This window comes from Rhinoderma darwinii, chromosome 7 (genome assembly GCF_050947455.1).
Source record: "Rhinoderma darwinii isolate aRhiDar2 chromosome 7, aRhiDar2.hap1, whole genome shotgun sequence".
NCBI classification, from domain to species: Eukaryota; Metazoa; Chordata; class Amphibia; order Anura; family Rhinodermatidae; genus Rhinoderma; species Rhinoderma darwinii.
In genome coordinates this window covers 16,191,825-16,210,259 of record NC_134693.1, presented here as the reverse complement: position 1 = coordinate 16,210,259, position 18,435 = coordinate 16,191,825, and the positions used below count along the sequence as shown (strand labels likewise).

General features: G+C 41.7%; 1 protein-coding gene across 1 annotated transcript in view; it reads right to left on the bottom strand.

The window, feature by feature from the left end:
- The window catches only part of LOC142657627 (serine/threonine-protein kinase TNNI3K), a 227,442-nt gene that overhangs the window by 186,596 nt on the left and 22,411 nt on the right, over window positions 1-18,435 (bottom strand). Inside the window, exon 4 of the mRNA XM_075832842.1 lies at window positions 4,645-4,753. Coding sequence (XP_075688957.1) covers window positions 4,645-4,753 — 109 coding nt within the window. The remainder of the gene's footprint in view (window positions 1-4,644; window positions 4,754-18,435) is intronic.

The following is an 18,435-nucleotide window of genomic DNA, read 5'->3' as shown; positions in this document are numbered from 1 at the left end:
TATGTATCCTGTAAGATTCTGTTTAAAGGTGGACATAGATCAGAAACCATTCATAAGTCAGATCTTATAATGTATGGAAAAATGGACATTCTCACATCTATCTATCTATCTATCTATCTATCTATCTATCTATCTATCTATCTATCTATCTATCTATCTATCTATCTATCTCAGGAACCTTGTGATGTTTTGCAGCATGATACTCCGACAATATATCTATGTAACTACCTTATAAACAATATGACTTATCTTCAGCACCTCAGTATCTCCGCACAATCCGCCTCATTCTCCTGAACCTCTGGAATCTGCCGTGTCAAGGTTTGTATGTAGACTGCGCATTAACCTCCTTGTTCCTCAAAAGCCTTGAGATGGGAAAAGGAATTGTTTTCTATGTTCCCCAGCCAATTAATCTGTTCCTGCGTGTCTGTGATATACTGTGAAACATTAAAATCTGCATGCGCCAATCCCCCGGGAGGAAGAGTCAGGTACATCTAGAATAATAGGATCGCAAGTCAAAAAATAGCAAATTGGCTCCAACATAACTACGGTTGTAGCAGATCTGAATGTGTTGTATAAATGGCTGGTCGGTGCTTCTTCTGCTTTTTCCCTAAATCCCCTGCTGATAAAGTCCTTTCTCCTGTCACTGTCCCTATCCGGTCCCCTAAACATAGGTAGCAGATAACTTTTTGGACGAGGTTCTCCAGGCTATTAAGACCATGAAACCTTCCATGGTCCCAGGACCTGATGGATTTCCGTGAGGGCGTTTCAAGGGTAAACAGCTCCTGATTTTCAGCCGTTTTTTAAGCAACTAGCGTTTTTTATGGACGTTTTTGGAGCAATTTCTCTATAGAGTCAATGAAAAACGGCTCAAGAAGTGACATGCACTTCTTTTTACGAGCCATTTTTTTAAAAACGGCCGCGCAAAAAACGCCCCGTGAGAATGGTACGCCGTTTTTCCCATTGAAATCAATGGGCAGATGTTTGGAGGCGTTCAGCCCCTGCATTTTTAGACGTTTTTCGGGGCGTTTACGGCTGAAAATTGGTCGTCTAAACCTACCCTAAGACTATATTCACATGACAGTGAAAAACCTTATCAAACTGTCTGTTTCTCATGAATGTTTTGCATCCGTGCGTTTCCGAATTTTCATCCATTTCCCAGCTGTCTGCCAATTTTTACCGCCCGTTTGTCATCCATTTTTCACGTCCGTTGAAAACATTGATTAATTCTATTTGTCAGAGTTTTATGTCTCAATCCTCTAGAGACACCAGTGTCCAAGTAGATAGTGCCACAATACCCCTGTAGATAGTGCCACACACTACCCCCTGTATATGCAGTAGTTCCACACACAGTGCCCATGTAGATAGTGCCACACACTGCCCCCTGTACATAGTTCCACACACAGCGCCCACGTAGATAGTGTCAGTGTCCCCTGTACATAGTTCCACACACAGTGCCCATGTAGATAGTGCCACACACTGCCCCCTGTTCATAGTTCCACACACAGCGCCCACGTAGATAGTGTCAGTGTCCCCTGTAGACAGTGACTCACACAACTATCCCTTTACCCACACTGTCCTCTCCTCGAGTGATGTAGTGATGTAGGCCTAGTCTCTTCTGACCAGGCCCGCTCTAGCAGAACGATGCAGGCGTCATCGCGTCACCTACATCACAAAAAAAAGCACTGCATAGAGGTAAAGGGAACCTTGCCTTACCAGTGCTGTTAAAGGTTGCGGATACAATTGAGTCCCTTTGTGAGGACTTTCCTGGGCAAGAGGAATAGTGATAACGGGGTTTCCGGGCAACTGAAATCCCCCCCGTGTGCACCAGTGCTAGCAACCGATTCATTTTTAACGGCCGTCACATGAATGGCTTTCTGAAAAAACGCCTATTAAAAACGGAACCACTGACTTGTATGCGAGTCGACGGGCCGTGACAATGGCCAGAAATAGAACATTTTCTATATTTTGATGGCCGGTATTCACAGTCCACTAAAAAAATGGGTGTGTGAATACACCGATAGAACGTCATTGTTGTGTGACGGACGTTAGAAAAAAATATTCACTGTCATGTGACTAGAGTCTTACATTGTCACATGATTCCCAAATCTCAAAGGTACCACTGGGAGAAAGAGAATTACCGCCTTATCTCGATAATTAACAGCGACGTTAGGCAGGGTTCACATGGTGCGCTTTAGTTGTGTTTTTAGTGTTGGCAGATAAACGCCCATGTCTTAACGTAACAAAAACGCACCATGTGAACCCAGCCTAGAGATATAAACCCAAATTCTGGCCACCTGGCTGAATGCTTTCTTATCCACCCTAACCAGGCGGGGTTTATCCATGGTAGATGGGCAGCGGACAATGTCATTTTTTTAGAGCCTGGCAAGATATGGCTGAATCTTTTGCTTATCTCCCAATCAATACGGCCCTGACGGAATCCGGTTATAAACTCAGAGGTTGGCACGGATCTTCACTGGGTCCTCCTCCCGTTAATTCAGGGGTTGTGGAGACGAGGGTTCACTATTACATATTACAAAATTTTGCTCAATTATTCTTCTGGCTGCTGGAATTACAGTAGCGGGGGAATGGAAGACTCCTTGACTAGATCCTGGGAAACTAAAGTTCTCCTGGATCATGGTCAATGAGAAAGATTTTTTTTTTTTTATCAGATCTGGACCTGGAAATTCTGGTATACTCTGCGGACATGAGAATGTTCTCTGCTCCAGATGGAGATCTAATTCTATTTCTGCTGTTTCGGGGTTAGGACTCGAAATATAAGCGGGATCGGGGGAATATCCGTTTCTTTCTCTTTCACCTCCCCCCCCCCTTTTTAAAGGTATGTTCACACGGCCTATTTTCAGCCGTAAACGGCCCAAAAAACGGCTGAAAAATCAGAAGCAGAACGCCTATAAACAGTTCCGTCTGTTCCGACGGGGCGTTATTTTATGCCTCATTTTCAAATATCGGCACGTAAAAAGATGCCCCGTAAAAAGAAGTGCATGTTACTTCTTGAGCCGTTTTTAGAGCCGTTATTCATTGACAAAAATGGCTCTAAAAAACGCAGTAAAAAACGCGAGTTGCTTAAAAAACGGCTGAAAATCAAGGGCTGTTTTCGCTTGAAAACAGCTCCGTATTTTACGGCCGTTTTTTGTTTGCCGTGTGAACATAGCCTTACTCCCCTCCCTCTTCTTTCTTCTTTTTCCCCCACTTCTGTGTATGTTTCCAAGGTTTTTTCAGACCACCCAAAGTTCTTGACTTTTTCTCGCGTTGACACAACCGCTGCATTGATGATGTTTTTACTATTTGCTCCAAACTGCGGGGTTCTATTGAATTTTTGGATTTGGATGTTTTTCTTTGAATATTATGTCAAAATGCGTTTTATGTATTTCCCGAATAAAAACGATTGAAATAGTAAATGAGTTCTCCGCTATAGACAAACCCTTTTCAGTTCCCCCGGTGGGACATACTAAGTTATTCGAGAAGGGTCTACTGCTCCCCCATCTATTAGTCTGTACTTGCCAACAATCCCACTTTTTGCACGACTTTTCTGCGAACTGGACCCTAAAAAGGGAGGAGTTTATTCTTATTTCATTATGAGCGGCATTTCTCAACATTTGGAGGCGTTCCTGACTGAGCGGGGGCAGGACTCTGCAGAAGGTCCATAGAAATCAATGAGAAATGAATGAGTGCCCTGCAATGTAAGGCCACTACAGGGAAATCGTACACTAACTTAAGGGTATGTGAACACGCAAAATAAAAAAAGTCTCAAAATACGGAGCTCAAAGGAAAACAGCTCCTGACTTTCAGATGTTTTTTAATCAAAGTCGCGTTTTACGGCCCCGAAAAATGGCTGAAAACACTCAGTGTGAACATACCCTAAGAGTTCTACTGGCTATATCAGCAGATTTTGAGCACCCCCCATTAACATTGGGCTCAGTGGTTAACACTGGTATCTCCCAGCACTGGGATCCTGGGTTCGAATCCAGCCATGGACAACATCTGCATTGGAATTGTACATTCTCGCGGTGTCTGCACAATTTAGTCACTCTATACTGTATGAAAACCTGGCATTCAAGACCTCTGCTTGCAGTCATTGAATGAGACCCTTCATTGTTTACTGGCGAGAAGATGAATAGTAAATAATGAAGGGTCTCATTCAATGACTGCAAGCAGAGGTCTGGGAAATCTCTGCTTGCAGTCATTGAATGAGACCCTTCATTGTTTACTGGCGAGAAGATGAATAGTAAACAATTAAGGGTCTCATTCAATGACTGCAAGCAGAGGCCTGAAAAATCTCCGCTTGCAGTCATTGAATGAGACTCTTCATTGCTTACTGACGAGAAGATGAATATCTGTCCGGTCATGTAATGATCACACAGGTGCACGGCCGTTACAAATAGAGTACACTTCTAAACCATAGTGCTAGGTCAGTGTGTGATCGGAAAATTAGATTGTGCGGCACAGGAACTGACGTGAGTGACCACAACATGTGTACAATGCTGCGGAATATGTTGGAGCTATATAAAAACTTATATTAATGGGGTTGCTGGCAGTCCTATGTAAAAACCATCACAGTGAGTTGTGCCAAAAGATAAACTCGGCTCTGCTACGTTTGTTAAAGTAGACATTACAGGTAGGCTTTACCTGAAAACCAGTTTGAGTTCCGTGTGTTCCACCTCTTTAATGTGAAGATCATCCTCCAGCCGATCCACAATCACCTGATAGGACTCACTCACTTTTTTCTTCCACTCATCTATAATGAAGCCATAATAACCATTAGAGGTGTCATCCTGGATGTTGGTAACTGTAGGGCTCCTGTACAGGGTCACACCATCTATGAGGAAAGCGGATGAAGCCAATATGGGCCGGGGACCCCTAACAAAAAGGGGTGCAGTTGTTCATAGCAGGACAGTCCCAAGAAAAGGACCACAAATAGGCGAGACTGATATCGATTTGCATAAAATGGGGCACGTCTGTGTAGTTTTCGGGAGTGTCCTGGGCAGAACGAGGCGAGGTGTAAAAAAGTGATTACAATTTTGGGAAGTGCTGAATGAATCTGAATTTTTCGTCTTGAATTCCGTATAAATCCTATAGGAAAAACCTTTATGTGTGTTCATATAAGATTGGAGGTCTACAGAGATACAGTATTTACCTATAGACATTTTATGGGTGTCGTAACAACCTGGAACTTGTACAGAGCTGTAATGGGGCCGTGTGTGTGTGAAGGTTACCCATTACATTTATTTGGGTTATAATAGTCCTCTCCTTAAAGTGTAGCTAAACGTTGAACAAACTTCTGACATGTCATAGTGACATGTCAGAAGTTTGGATTGGTGGAGGTCCGAGCACTGAGACCCCCACCGATCGCTAGAACGAAGCAGCTGAAGCACGCGTGTGAGCGCTCAGCTGCTTTGTGTCTGTTCGGCTTTTTCCGGAAATAAATGTATCGGTGTACGGACTCATAGACTTTCTATTGAGTCCGTACGCTGATACATTAATTTCCGGAAAAAGCCAAACAGACACAAAGCGGCTGAGCGCTCACACGCGGGCTTCAGCTGCTTCGTTCTAGCGATCGGTGGGGGTCTCAGTGCTCGGACCCCCACCAATCCAAACTTCTGACATGTCACTATTACATGTCAGAAGTTTGTTCAACGTTTAGCTACACTTTAAATTTCACACAATAATTTACATTTTGACTTTCTATTAACATGAATATAACCCTAAACCATAAATCTAGTATACAGTATACCCTCAATTCTGTGTTTTTCAGACAATATATTTGGAAATAACACTGTTGTAGTTAATTATAGCAATGACCGGAGTCCGAACCCCATCCCTGCACTTATCTATAGGGACTTATAATGTACTTACAGGGAAGCTGGCATAAGACCACATTGTGCAGGCCTCTATAGATATTACATAGGCTTACAGGTCTCTATAGGGATCACATTCACTTACAGGTCCTATATACATCACATAGTCTTACAGGTCTCTATAGACATTACATAGGGTCATAGGTCTCTATAGACATTACGTAGGTGTACAGGTCTCTATAGACATTACATAGGCTTACAGGTCTCTATAGGGATCACATTCACTTACAGGTCCTATATACACCACATAGTCTTACAGGTCTCTATAGACATTACATAGGCTTACAGGTCTCTATAGACATTACATAGGCTTACAGGACTCTATAGACATTACATTGACATACAGGTCTCTATAGACATTACATTGACATACATGTCTCTATATACATCACATAGGCTTACAGGTCTCTATAGACATTACATAGGTCTACAGGTCTCTATAGACATTACATAGGTTTACAGGTCTCTATAGACATTACATACACTCATAGGTCTCTATAGGGATCACATAGGCTTACAGGTCTCTAGGGATCACATAGGCTTACAGGTCTCTATAGACATTACATACGCTCATAGGTCTCTATAGGGATCACATAGGCTTACAGGTCTCTATAGGGATCAAATAGGCTTACAGGTCTCTATAGGGATCACATAGGCTGGGTTTACCTATACTAGTAGTTTTATTTTTAAATTAGCGGGTGCGCCAGTAATAGACCTCACAAAAGCCACACACCATCTATACAAAAAGATCCCATAATAAAACTACTCTGCAGGAACCTCCCGCCACCTATAAAGACATGGAAATCTAAAATATAATACATTACCCGTGCAAGTCTGGGTCGGCCTAGATTTATAATTTCCCATATGTGAATAGTTTGTCTCCTTTCCTGCAGTCAACGCTCCCTGTAATATGATTCGCACTGCAAGAACAAACATCCCAACTACTAAAACACACTATGATAGTCCCCCAGCTAAAAATAAACCTCTCTGTAAATGGAATGCCAGACAACAATGACAGAACACAAGAGTGTAATGATAACTAATCAGTCCACTGATGTAGCAGAGCTGAATGTGTTATTTAACTTTTTGGGGTTGAATTGTTGTGCATAGTAATAACCAAAGACATGTTTTGGTAAATTACTTAAAGGGGTATTCCGGTTTCAATAGATGAAGCTTGTTCATTGTATAAAGGAAAAGTTCTGCTATTTTATAATGTACTTTGTGTTTTAATTCCTAAGTTTTAAAAATTTCTGCTTGCAGTCAGTGAATGGGAAGTTAATTGTTAAGATCGAGGGCATGAGCTGGTGATTTGATGATCACACAGGTGAATGACTCGTTACAATTGTACATTGTTACAGTGCCGTTATCAGTATACAGCAAGCACAAAAATTTGACCATGTTGGAATTCTTGTGATTGGTACGCACCCCCCCCCCCCCAATAGGAAAACATTGAGGTTGTGTGCCCAAAATTTAAAGAATAATCAGTATATAATAAGTTCTTCAACTTTATAATATACTGTGTTTTTGAAAACCTTAATGTTTTCAAGATCTCTTCTTGCTGTCAATGAATGGAATATACTGGTTTACATTTAGAGGCTAAAACCATGTTGACCTAGTCCTGTTCACGCAGCTGATGGGGTAGTAAGAATGTATAAGGGTAAGTAATCCACAAAAGAATCATGAATCTCTCTCCTGTCCTGAGGGTTTGTTACAATGTATCAGTGCAGGTAAAATGATGGTCATAGAGCATGATACTAATATTAATACACACTCCCATGCTGGGGCAGTCTGTTATTCTTATGAGAGGCATAACTAAAAGCCCAAGAGGTACTATTGCAAAATCTGAAGCCCCCCCCCCCCCATCTTTTATTTGCCTTTACTGGTGTTTCGTTATGAGGCAGAGGCTCCTTTGCGCCCCCCTCAGGCACTAGGGACCTGGTGCGACTGCTATATCTCCACCTCTTATAGCTACATCCCTTGTTTTTATAATATTATTTTTGTGTGGGAGCGTGAAGGAATCTGTAAAAAGTTATTAAAATAGGAATCCATGATTTTTTTTCTACGGTAGTTTCCCTTTAAGATAATGTAGCAGATTTAACTGCAGTCCTATGTAAAACCCAGAAGTGACACATTGGAAGATCACTATAAGTTTAGCCAAATGACACACTTAGCTCTGCTACATCTGTATGTAAAACCCAGAATTTATTCAATAGTCTGATACTTGCTCCTTCAATACAGGATTTTGTTTAGGGTGATAAATATCCGTTGGGTGTCACTTTCGATGCTAAACAACCAGAGATTTCATCAGCTACTGCAATTAATCTATACATCATTCTGCTTAATAAGTGACCTAGTTTACATTTGTTTAATGACAAGAAGTGAAATACGCCGAACAAAGTGTCAGATTTTCAATCAGGAGACAGAGCTGTTTATATATGCGAGCAAACAATAAATCACACAGCTGGAGATACGTTATCGTATCATTACAGTGTTAATAATAGTTATTTGTTGGCTGAATCCAGGTACAATAAATGTCTGGTGTCTGCCGAAAGAGATGCATTTTATTTCAGGCTGAGTGTATTTTAATGCCTGTCCAACATTATATTTACATATGTTTAGAAGATGGAGAGAGATAATGTTCTGCTCAATAAATAAGATACGACAGGCAGGGTCACTTAGAAAACCTAAGGGTATGTGCACACACACTAATTACGTCCGTAAGTTACGGACGTATTTCGGCCGCAAGTACCGGACCGAACACAGTGCAGGGAGCCGGGCTCCTAGCATCATAGTTATATACGATGCTAGGAGTCCCTGCCTCTCTGCAGGACAACTGTCCCGTACTGTAATCATGTTTTCAGTACGGGACAGTAGTTCCACGGAGAGGCAGGGACTCCTAGCATCGTACATATGTATGATGCTAGGAGCCCGGCTCCCTGCACTGAGTTCGATCCACTACTTGCGGCCGAAATACGTCCGTCAATTACGGACGTAATTAGTGTGTGTGCACATACCCTTACAGAGAAAATAGCGTGCCGAATTTAACTACAATAATACTTTCCTTATATACAAGAATATAACTACTATAATACTGCCCCCTATGTACAAGAATATAACTACTATAATACTGCCCCCTATATACAAGAATATAACTACTATAATACTGTCCCCTATATACAAGAATATAACTACTATAATACTGCCCCTATATATAAGAATATAACTACTATAATACTGCTCCTATATACAAGAATATAACTACTATAATACTGCCCCCTATATACAAGAATATAACTACTATAATACTGCCCCCTATATACAAGACTATAACTACTATAATACTGCCCCTATATACAAGAATATAACTATTATAATACTGCTCCTATATACAAGAATATAACTACTATAATACTGCTCCTATATACAAGAATATAACTATTATAATACTGCCCCTATATACAAGAAGATAACTACTATAATACTGCCCCTATATACAAGAATATAACTACTATAATACTACCCCCTATATACAAGACTATAACTACTATAATACTACCTCCTATATACAAGAATATAACTACTATAATACTGCCCACTATATACAAGAATATAACTACTATAATACTGCCCACTATATACAAGAATATAACTACTATAATACTGCTCCTATATACAAGAATATAACTACTATAATACTGCCCCCATATACAAGAATATAACTACTATAATACTGCCCCCTATATATAAGAATATAACTACTATAATACTGCTCCCTATCTACAAGAATATAACTACTATAATACTGCCCCCTATATACAAGAATATAACTACTATAATACTGCTCCTATATACAAGAATATAACTACTATAATACTGCCCCCATATACAAGAATATAACTACTATAATACTGCCCCCTATATACAAGAATATAACTACTACAATACTGCCTCCTATATACAAGAATATAACTACTATAATACTGCCCCCTATATACAAGAATATAACTACTATAATACTGCTCCCTATCTACAAGAATATAACTACTATAATACTGCCCCCTATATACAAGAATATAACTACTACAATACTGCCTCCTATATACAAGAATATAACTACTATAATACTGCTCCCTATCTACAAGAATATAACTACTATAAGGGCATGGCCACACGTGGCGGATTTCCTCCGCAACTGTCCGCATCAATGCCGCACCTAATCCGGGTTGCGGATTACGGCTGCGGATCTGCCCAAAATGTGCAGTAAATTGATGCGGACTAGCTGCTGCGGACTGCGGGAAAAGTGCTTCCCTTCTCCCTATCAGTGCAGGATAGAGAGAAGGGACAGCACTTTCCCTAGTGAAAGTAAACGAATTTCATACTTACCGGCCGTTGTCTTGGTGACGCGTCCCTCTTTCGGCATCCAGCCCGACCTCCCTGGATGACGCGCCAGTCCATGTGACCGCTGCAGCCTGTGCTTGGCCTGTGATTGGCTGCAGCCGTCACAGACTGAAACGTCATCCTGGGAGGCCGGACTGGAGACAGAAGCAGGGAGTTCTCGGTAAGTATGAACTTATATTTTTTTACAGGTTGCTGTATATTGGGATCGGTAGTCACTGTCCCGGGTGCAGAAACAGTTACTGCCGATCGCTTAACTCTTTCAGCACCCTGGACAGTGACTATTTACAGACGTCTCTTAGCAACGCTCCCGTCATTACGGGAGCCCCATTGACTTCCTCAGTCTGGCTGTAGACCTAGAAATACATAGGTCCAGCCAGAATGAAGAAATGTCAAGTTAAAAAAGCAAGACGCATCCGCAGCACACATAACATGTGCATGACAGCTGCGGACTTCATTGCGGAAATTAGAATCTCCATTGAAGTCAATGGAGAAATTCCGCCATGAGTCCGCCACTGCTCCGCAACAGACAGAGCATGCTGCGGACACCAAATTCCGCTCCGCAGCCTATGCTCCGCAGCGGAATTTTATGCATCGTCTAAACGAACACTGCTAAATTAAAGTGGAAGTCAATGGACAAACGGCTCCGCTGCGGATTAACGCTGCGGAGTGTCCGCAGCGGAATTTAAGTGAAATTCCGCCACGTGTGAACCCAGCCTAATACTGCCCCCTATATACAAGAATATAACTACTATAATACTGCCCACTATATACAAGAAAATAACTAACATAATACTGCTCCTATATACAAGAATATAACTACCATAATACTGCCCCTATATACAAGAATATAACTACTATAATACTGCCCCCTATATACAAGAATATAACTACTATAATACTGCCCCTATATACAAGAATATAACTACTATAATACTGCCTCCTATATACAAGAATATAACTACTATAATACTGCCCCCATATACAAGAATATAACTACTATAATACTGCCCCCTATATACAAGAATATAACTACTATAATACTGCCCCTATATGCAAGAATATAACTACTATAATACTGCCCCCTATATACAAGAATATAACTACTATAATACTGCCCCCATATACAAGAATATAACTACTATAATACTGCCCCCTTTATACAAGAATATAACTACTATAATACAGCCCCTATATACAAGAATATAACTACTATAATACTGCTCCTATATACAAGAATATAACTACTATAATACTGCCCCCATATACAAGAATATAACTACTATAATACTGCCCCCTTTATACAAGAATATAACTACTAGAATACTGCCCATTATATACAAGAATATAACTACTATAATACTGCTCCTATATACAAGAATATAACTACTATAATACTGCTCCTATATATAAGAATATAACTACTATAATACTGCCCCCTATATACAAGAATATAACTGCTATAATACTGCCCCCTATATACAAGAATATAACTAATATAATACTGCTCCTATATACAAGAATATAACTATTATAATACTGCCACCTATATACAAGAATATAACTACTATAATACTGCTCCTATATACAAGAATATAACTACTATAATACTGCCTCCTATATACAAGAATATAACTACTATAATACTGCTCCTATATATAAGAATATAACTACTATAATACTGCCCCCTATATACAAGAATATAACTACTATAATACTGCTCCTATATACAAGAATATAACTACTATAATACTGCTCCTATATACAAGAATATAACTACTATGATACTGCTCATATATACAAGAATATAACTCCTATAATACTGCCCCTATATACAAGAATATAACTACTATAATACTGCCCCCTATATACAAGAATATAACTACTATAATACTGCCCCCTATATACAAGAATATAACTACTATAATACTGCTCCTATATATAAGAATATAACTACTATAAGGGTATGTTCACACGAGGGCGTCCGTTACGGCTGAAATTACGGGGATGTTTCAGCCTGAAAACATCCCCGTAATTTCAGCCGTAACGGCATGTGCAGGCGCTTGAACGCCACGTCCATTACGGCCGTAATTAGCGCTGCTATTCATTGGAGTCAATGAATAACGGCTCCAATTACGGCCAAAGAAGTGACAGGTCACTTCTTTGACGCGGGCGTCTATTTACGCGCCGTCATTTGACAGCGGCGCGTAAATATACGCCTCGTGTGAACAGACAAACGTCTGCCCATTGCTTTCAATGGGCAGATGTTTGTCAGCGCTATTGAGGCGCTATTTTCGGGCGTAATTCGGGGCAAAAACGCCCGATTTACGTCCGTAAATAGGCCGTGTGAACATACCATAATACTGCTCCTATATATAAGAATATAACTACTATAATACTGCTCCCTACAAGAATATGGTATAATGAAGAATCAGAATTACAGATGTGTCCTCCCTTAACTTTACTTAATTTCTCAGGATACAAATTCGATACATTCTTGTGTCTTCCAGTGGAAAAAAGTATCCAACATTTTTTTTTACAAGGGAGTCTATGTCATCTCGCATCACTTATATGTCAAGCCAAGGGAGAAGTAAAGGGAGGACACATCTGTAAGGATTTAAGACAGGATGAACTTACCATTATTTCAAAGGGATTTCCCCATATACAAAATTTATCACCTATCTACAGTACAGCTAAAAAATGTCTGATTGGTGGGGGACTCCCACTGATCACTAGAACGGGCACCCCCCGAATCCCTTATGTGAATGGAGCGGGGGTTGAACATGCGCAGTACTGCTCAGTCTTCTGTCTATGGGACTGCCGGAAGAATGGACTATTTGAGGATTGATATGGAGAGTTTTTTGTAGACCTCTCTTCGGTGTCTTCTGACTGGCACTGAATTCCACTGGTGATGGATCCATAACTTGGCCCACTCTACCACTAATGCTCTGATGACAACTTTTTTTTTCAAGAAAATTTCCCCAAATTACCATCTCACTAATACGGTCTGCCTGCTATCATAATGCAATAAATAATTTATACTTTCAAGTCCTTTGTTTAGATATAATTTCCGGCAATTGATGAATTTATTTCTCCGGCGATTAGCCATGCGAGAGATCTAAGCTCTGCCCACGGGGGAATTGTGTTGTATGAAGCGATAATGTTCATAAGTCAGACATCATACTTTATCTAATGTCTACAGCCGGGATGGAGATGCTGTATTAGAATCTAATGAATGAGAATGATCATTACTTTTTATGAGATTTAATAATTAGACAATTTTACGACTGTTTGCGCTCAACATTTCTGTTAGTTTTATGTTTATATTAAAACAAAAGCTCTAAAATTAAAATGTTCCTAGATGACGCATTAAGGTAAAACGTCCGCCGTCTCACTGCCGGGTGGAATTAGTTTGCCACCTTAAATGGGCATAATGGACCCCAAAGATCCCATACTGTAAAAATAAGTGCAATTTTTTTTACCCGTGGGAAAGGGATCAAATTAAGTTCACGAATCAGGACTGCCTCGTCTGTCACCAGGGGGTTTAAGGTCTTCTGTGTAAACCCCCTGGCATATAAAACCATCAGCCTAGAGTCTACATAGGATCTTTATTTTACCTAGGAGAATGCAGCCAATTATTCCGATAAATGCACGACTTCGAAATGATAAAATTTAATAAATTGGCGCGATTTTAGAAAAATGAATAAGGAAATGTCATCTAATAAGATGTGTAAATCCTTGTAAGGAAGGGTTAATAGTGTAATTTTCCATTGCCATAACATTTCTGTATTCCCCCGTCAATGAGGGTGCGTTCTCGCGTGCCACACGGCAAAACCACACATGTTTTATGGCCGTGCAGAGTGTAAAGGACCCACAACTGCTATCAACTTGTTTCATCTGTAGAAGCCGAGCTGTGTAGAAGCTGCGTGCCATCGCAAAACTGCCGTATAAAAAGAAGTGCGGTTTTGCCACTTGCCACACTAAGGCCCTGTTCGCACTGAGTTTTTTTTACAGCCGACATGGCCTCCCATTGATTTCAATGGGAGGTGGAGGTGTTTTTTTCCGGCGAGCAGAAAAAAACGCTCGCGGGAATAAGCAACATGCCCTATCTTGAGGCGTTTTCTGCCTCGAAAACCCCATTGAAATCAATGGGAGACGGAAAAAACGCTGCGTTTTTTCCTTTGCCTGTTGAGGAGGTAAGAAAAACACGGCAAAAAAATGCTTGTGGTGCAAAACCACTTAAAAAAAATGGAGCTGATTTTTTCAGGCAGAATTTTTCTGCCTGCAAAAAACTCTGTGTGAACAGGGCCTACTGGTGCCATTTTGCATGTGAGAATGCATTGTCCCATTAAAGGGGTTTTCCACCGGATAGGTCATCAGTACATGATCTGTGGGGGTCCGACAACCGGGCCCCGCACAGATCAGCTAGTCTGTTGCCTCTGTGCACCGGACGTACATGCCGGAAGCAGTTGGCTCCGGCCACGGAATAGCGGCCGAGCTGCAGTACTATATTCAAGTGAATAGGAGCAGACCTGCAGCACGGCCGCTATGCAATCTACGGAGCCAACTTCTTCCAGGCTCCATACATAGCATTGTGCCATAACATCCAGTGCCCGCAGGCCACCAGAGCGGCTTATCGGTGCGGGGTCATCCGGTGGATAGGTCATCAGTTGTCAGAAGGTGGAAAACTCCTTTAAGGTCTTCCAAAAATGTGGTTTCCTTCCATGGCCTAAATGACCTGGGCCAAAGATACATTGTGCTGTCCTAGCCTTGTATCTAAATACCCTGGTCATAGCAGAATCGCTTATTACCACCACCCCCTTTGCCCCACACTTAGAACTTGGGGCAAATGACCACCAGTCCACCTCGTTGTTTTGCCCCTGGTCTACATACATAGCGGCAGGTTCATTGACTGCCCCAGTTTATGTGTGTGGTCAGAAATTAGACTTTTAAGCTCTTCAAATGCAGAATGGAACGACGTAACTGGACTAGTGTTGATATCCCCGTCCCATCTGGTGAAATGGCGGCCAGATCCAGGAGAATGCATGGAGAGATGCCCAGCTGTTTCCATACCACCCATAGAAGTGAATGGAGTGAGCATGCGCGGCCACCTTTCTATTCACTCTCTGCCTGCATGCAGCAGCTGCCTTACCTGGCCGGCAAGAGATTGGGGGACCCCCATTCTTGGCATACGTGCGGGTCCCAGAGATGGTAGTTGCATCTATTAGACACTGGATATGCCATAAATGTCTGCGTTAGGAATACCCCTTTAATTAGATATCTACATATAGTAAAGTTCTGATAATTAGTCATGCTTGGCACCACCAAGGTCTTGGAGTATCAGAAAGTCCGAACTATTAGACCGGATTCACACGAGCGTGTGCGTTTTGCGAGCGCAAAAAATGCTCCGTTTTGCGCGCGTTGCAGTTGCGTGTGTCATCAGTGTTGGCTGCGTGATTTTCACGCATATGCCAGCCTTATGACATGCGGTTTTAATGTTTAGAAAAATAAATGAAGGAAGTGGTTTTATTTTTCCTTAATTTCTTGATCTACTGTTGCGCGAATCACGCGTGACACACGGAAGTGCTTCCGTGTGCCGTGCACGATTTTTACGCACCCATTGACTTCAATGGGTGCGTGATGCGCGAAAAACGGCCAAGTATAGGACATGTCGTGAGTTTTACGCAGCGGACACACGCTGCGTGAAAATCACGGAATGTCTGAACGGCCCCATTGACTAACATAGGTCCGTGCGACGCGCGTGATTTTCACGCGCGTATCACGGACGTTAAACACGTTCGTGTGAATAAGGCCTTAGAAGTTTGGATACTCACGTAAACATATCGATCGTGCCGAGCCCTCAAGAGTGGGAGACTATGACACCCATATGCTCGAATAGGTCATATGGACAATCCCTATAAGACATCTGTACGTTACCGCTAACAAAGCCGAGCCACAGAGCACATCATTATGTACCAAAAAAGTGCCAGTAGACATGAGCCCCTCCCACTTGACTCCTAAACAAGATGATTTTTTTTTTAGGGCAGCTTGGAAGCGTGTCATGTGAGATCTGTCTGCTCTGCTGAGTGGCCAAAAGGGCTTGCAGAGCGAGTAACATGTGACAAGTCATTTACCAGCCTCCGCTGGATACATTGGAAGACTGTATAGGGTACAGTTGCGCCCCCTAGCTCAACTTTCATAGTTCATCTAAAATATACAGTAATATCTAATAGTGGAATTTAACAGGGCCAATCCTAGAGACAGCTTCCTCTAGACAAAAGTAGGTAATTCAGGCCATTGAGAAAAGTCCAGCGCTATAAATGAACGGGACTAAATCGATTTCCAAAATTAATAAAAAAACAGATGAAAAAAAGTTTTAAAATTACTATTTTTTTGTAGACCTTATTTATTGATGTTTAATTTTCCGGATGATTTTATCCCCATTAAATACCGCACACGTGATCAATCCAGTTCCAGGAGACATCTTTTTTTTTTAGAGGCCGTATTGATGTGAGGAGGACTGTAACATCTTGGCCCTTTTCTTAGTCCCTTGCCATTAACTTGATTAAAAAATAATTAATTACCTGCCGTCTGGCTATTAGAATTATCAGCGCTGCGCTGCCGCAGACCACTAATCTGCACAAACACCTTTCTAATGAAAGCCTGGATGCCATTCTCCTGGTAATCCATCACCCAATATTAAACTGACATGACAGCGCAGACAATTCTACACCAATTACAACTTTTTTCTCTGCAAAATCCATTACAGAAGTTCAGCCCGACACAATCGCTCCGAGAAGCGAGATTAATTTTTACAATACTTACACTTTAAGATGTCTGCTCCCAAGCAAATGTACCCGTCTGCCTATTTATAGACCTAATCCAATAACTAGATGGGCACCGGGACAGGACCATAAGAAAATCAGATTTTTTTAACCGCTCAAGGACCGGCCTATTTCGGGTCTTAGGGTATGTGCACACACACTAATTACGTCCGTAATTGACGGACGTATTTCGGCCGCAAGTCCCGGGCCGAACACACTGCAGAGAGCCGGGCTCCTAGCATCATACTTATGTACGACGCTATGAGTCCCTGCCTCGCTGCAGGACAACTGTCCCGTACTGTAATCATGTTTTCAGTACGGGACAGTTGTCCTGCAGCGACTCTTAGCATCGTACATAAGTATGATGCTAGGAGCCCGGCTCCCTGCACTGTGTTCGGTCCGGGACTTGCGGCCAAAATACGTCTGTCAATTACGGATGTAATTAGTGTGTGCACATACCCTTTCACACGGGGTATTTTGCCGAGTTTTTTGACGCGGAAACCGCGTCGCAAAACTCGGCAGAAACGGCCCGAGAACGCCTCCCATTGATTTCAATGGGAGGCGTCGGCGTCTTTTTCCCGCGAGTAGTAAAACTGCCTCGCGGGAAAAAGAAGCGACATGCCCTATCTTCGGGCGCTTCCGCCTCCGACCTCCCATTGACTTCAATGGGAGGCAGAGAAAGCGTATTTCTCGCTGTTTTATGCCCGCGGCGCTCAATGGCCGAGGGCGAAAAACGGCGCGATAATTGCCGCGAAAATCGGCGTGCAGGGAGAGGAATATCTGCCTCAAAGTTCCAAACTGAATTTTGAGGCAGATATTCCTCCCCCAAAATACTCCGTGTGAACATAGCCTAAAGGAGGCTTTTTTTGGGATTTCTTTTTACGCCATGCACCGTGTAGTATAAATATTAGGTTATCTTTATGGTACCGGTCGTTACTATTACAGCGATAAACTATATGTATTTTTTGTAGTGTTTTATTTATTTGATCTTTTTGCATATTTTTTTTTACTACTATACTTTACGCTTTTTTTTTTTTATTAGTCCCTCTAAGGGACTTGAAGCTGCGATCTTTTGCATAATGCAATAGGCTAATACCACTGGCAGACATGATGGCCTTTGTTAGGCCCTCGGCTGTCATGGTAAACCATTGGGGGTGGGGTGTGTGTGTGTGTGTGTGTGTGTGTGTGTGTGTGTGTTCTCTTAAATGTTTTTGTTGTTCAGTGTATAGGAATTTAACCCACTCCTCCACCCCACAGGCATGCCAGAGGACACAAAAGAAATGTGTATAATAGATGCGGAGGTGTCACTTATAATCCCTGTGTCTTTATTGATTAGATTATAA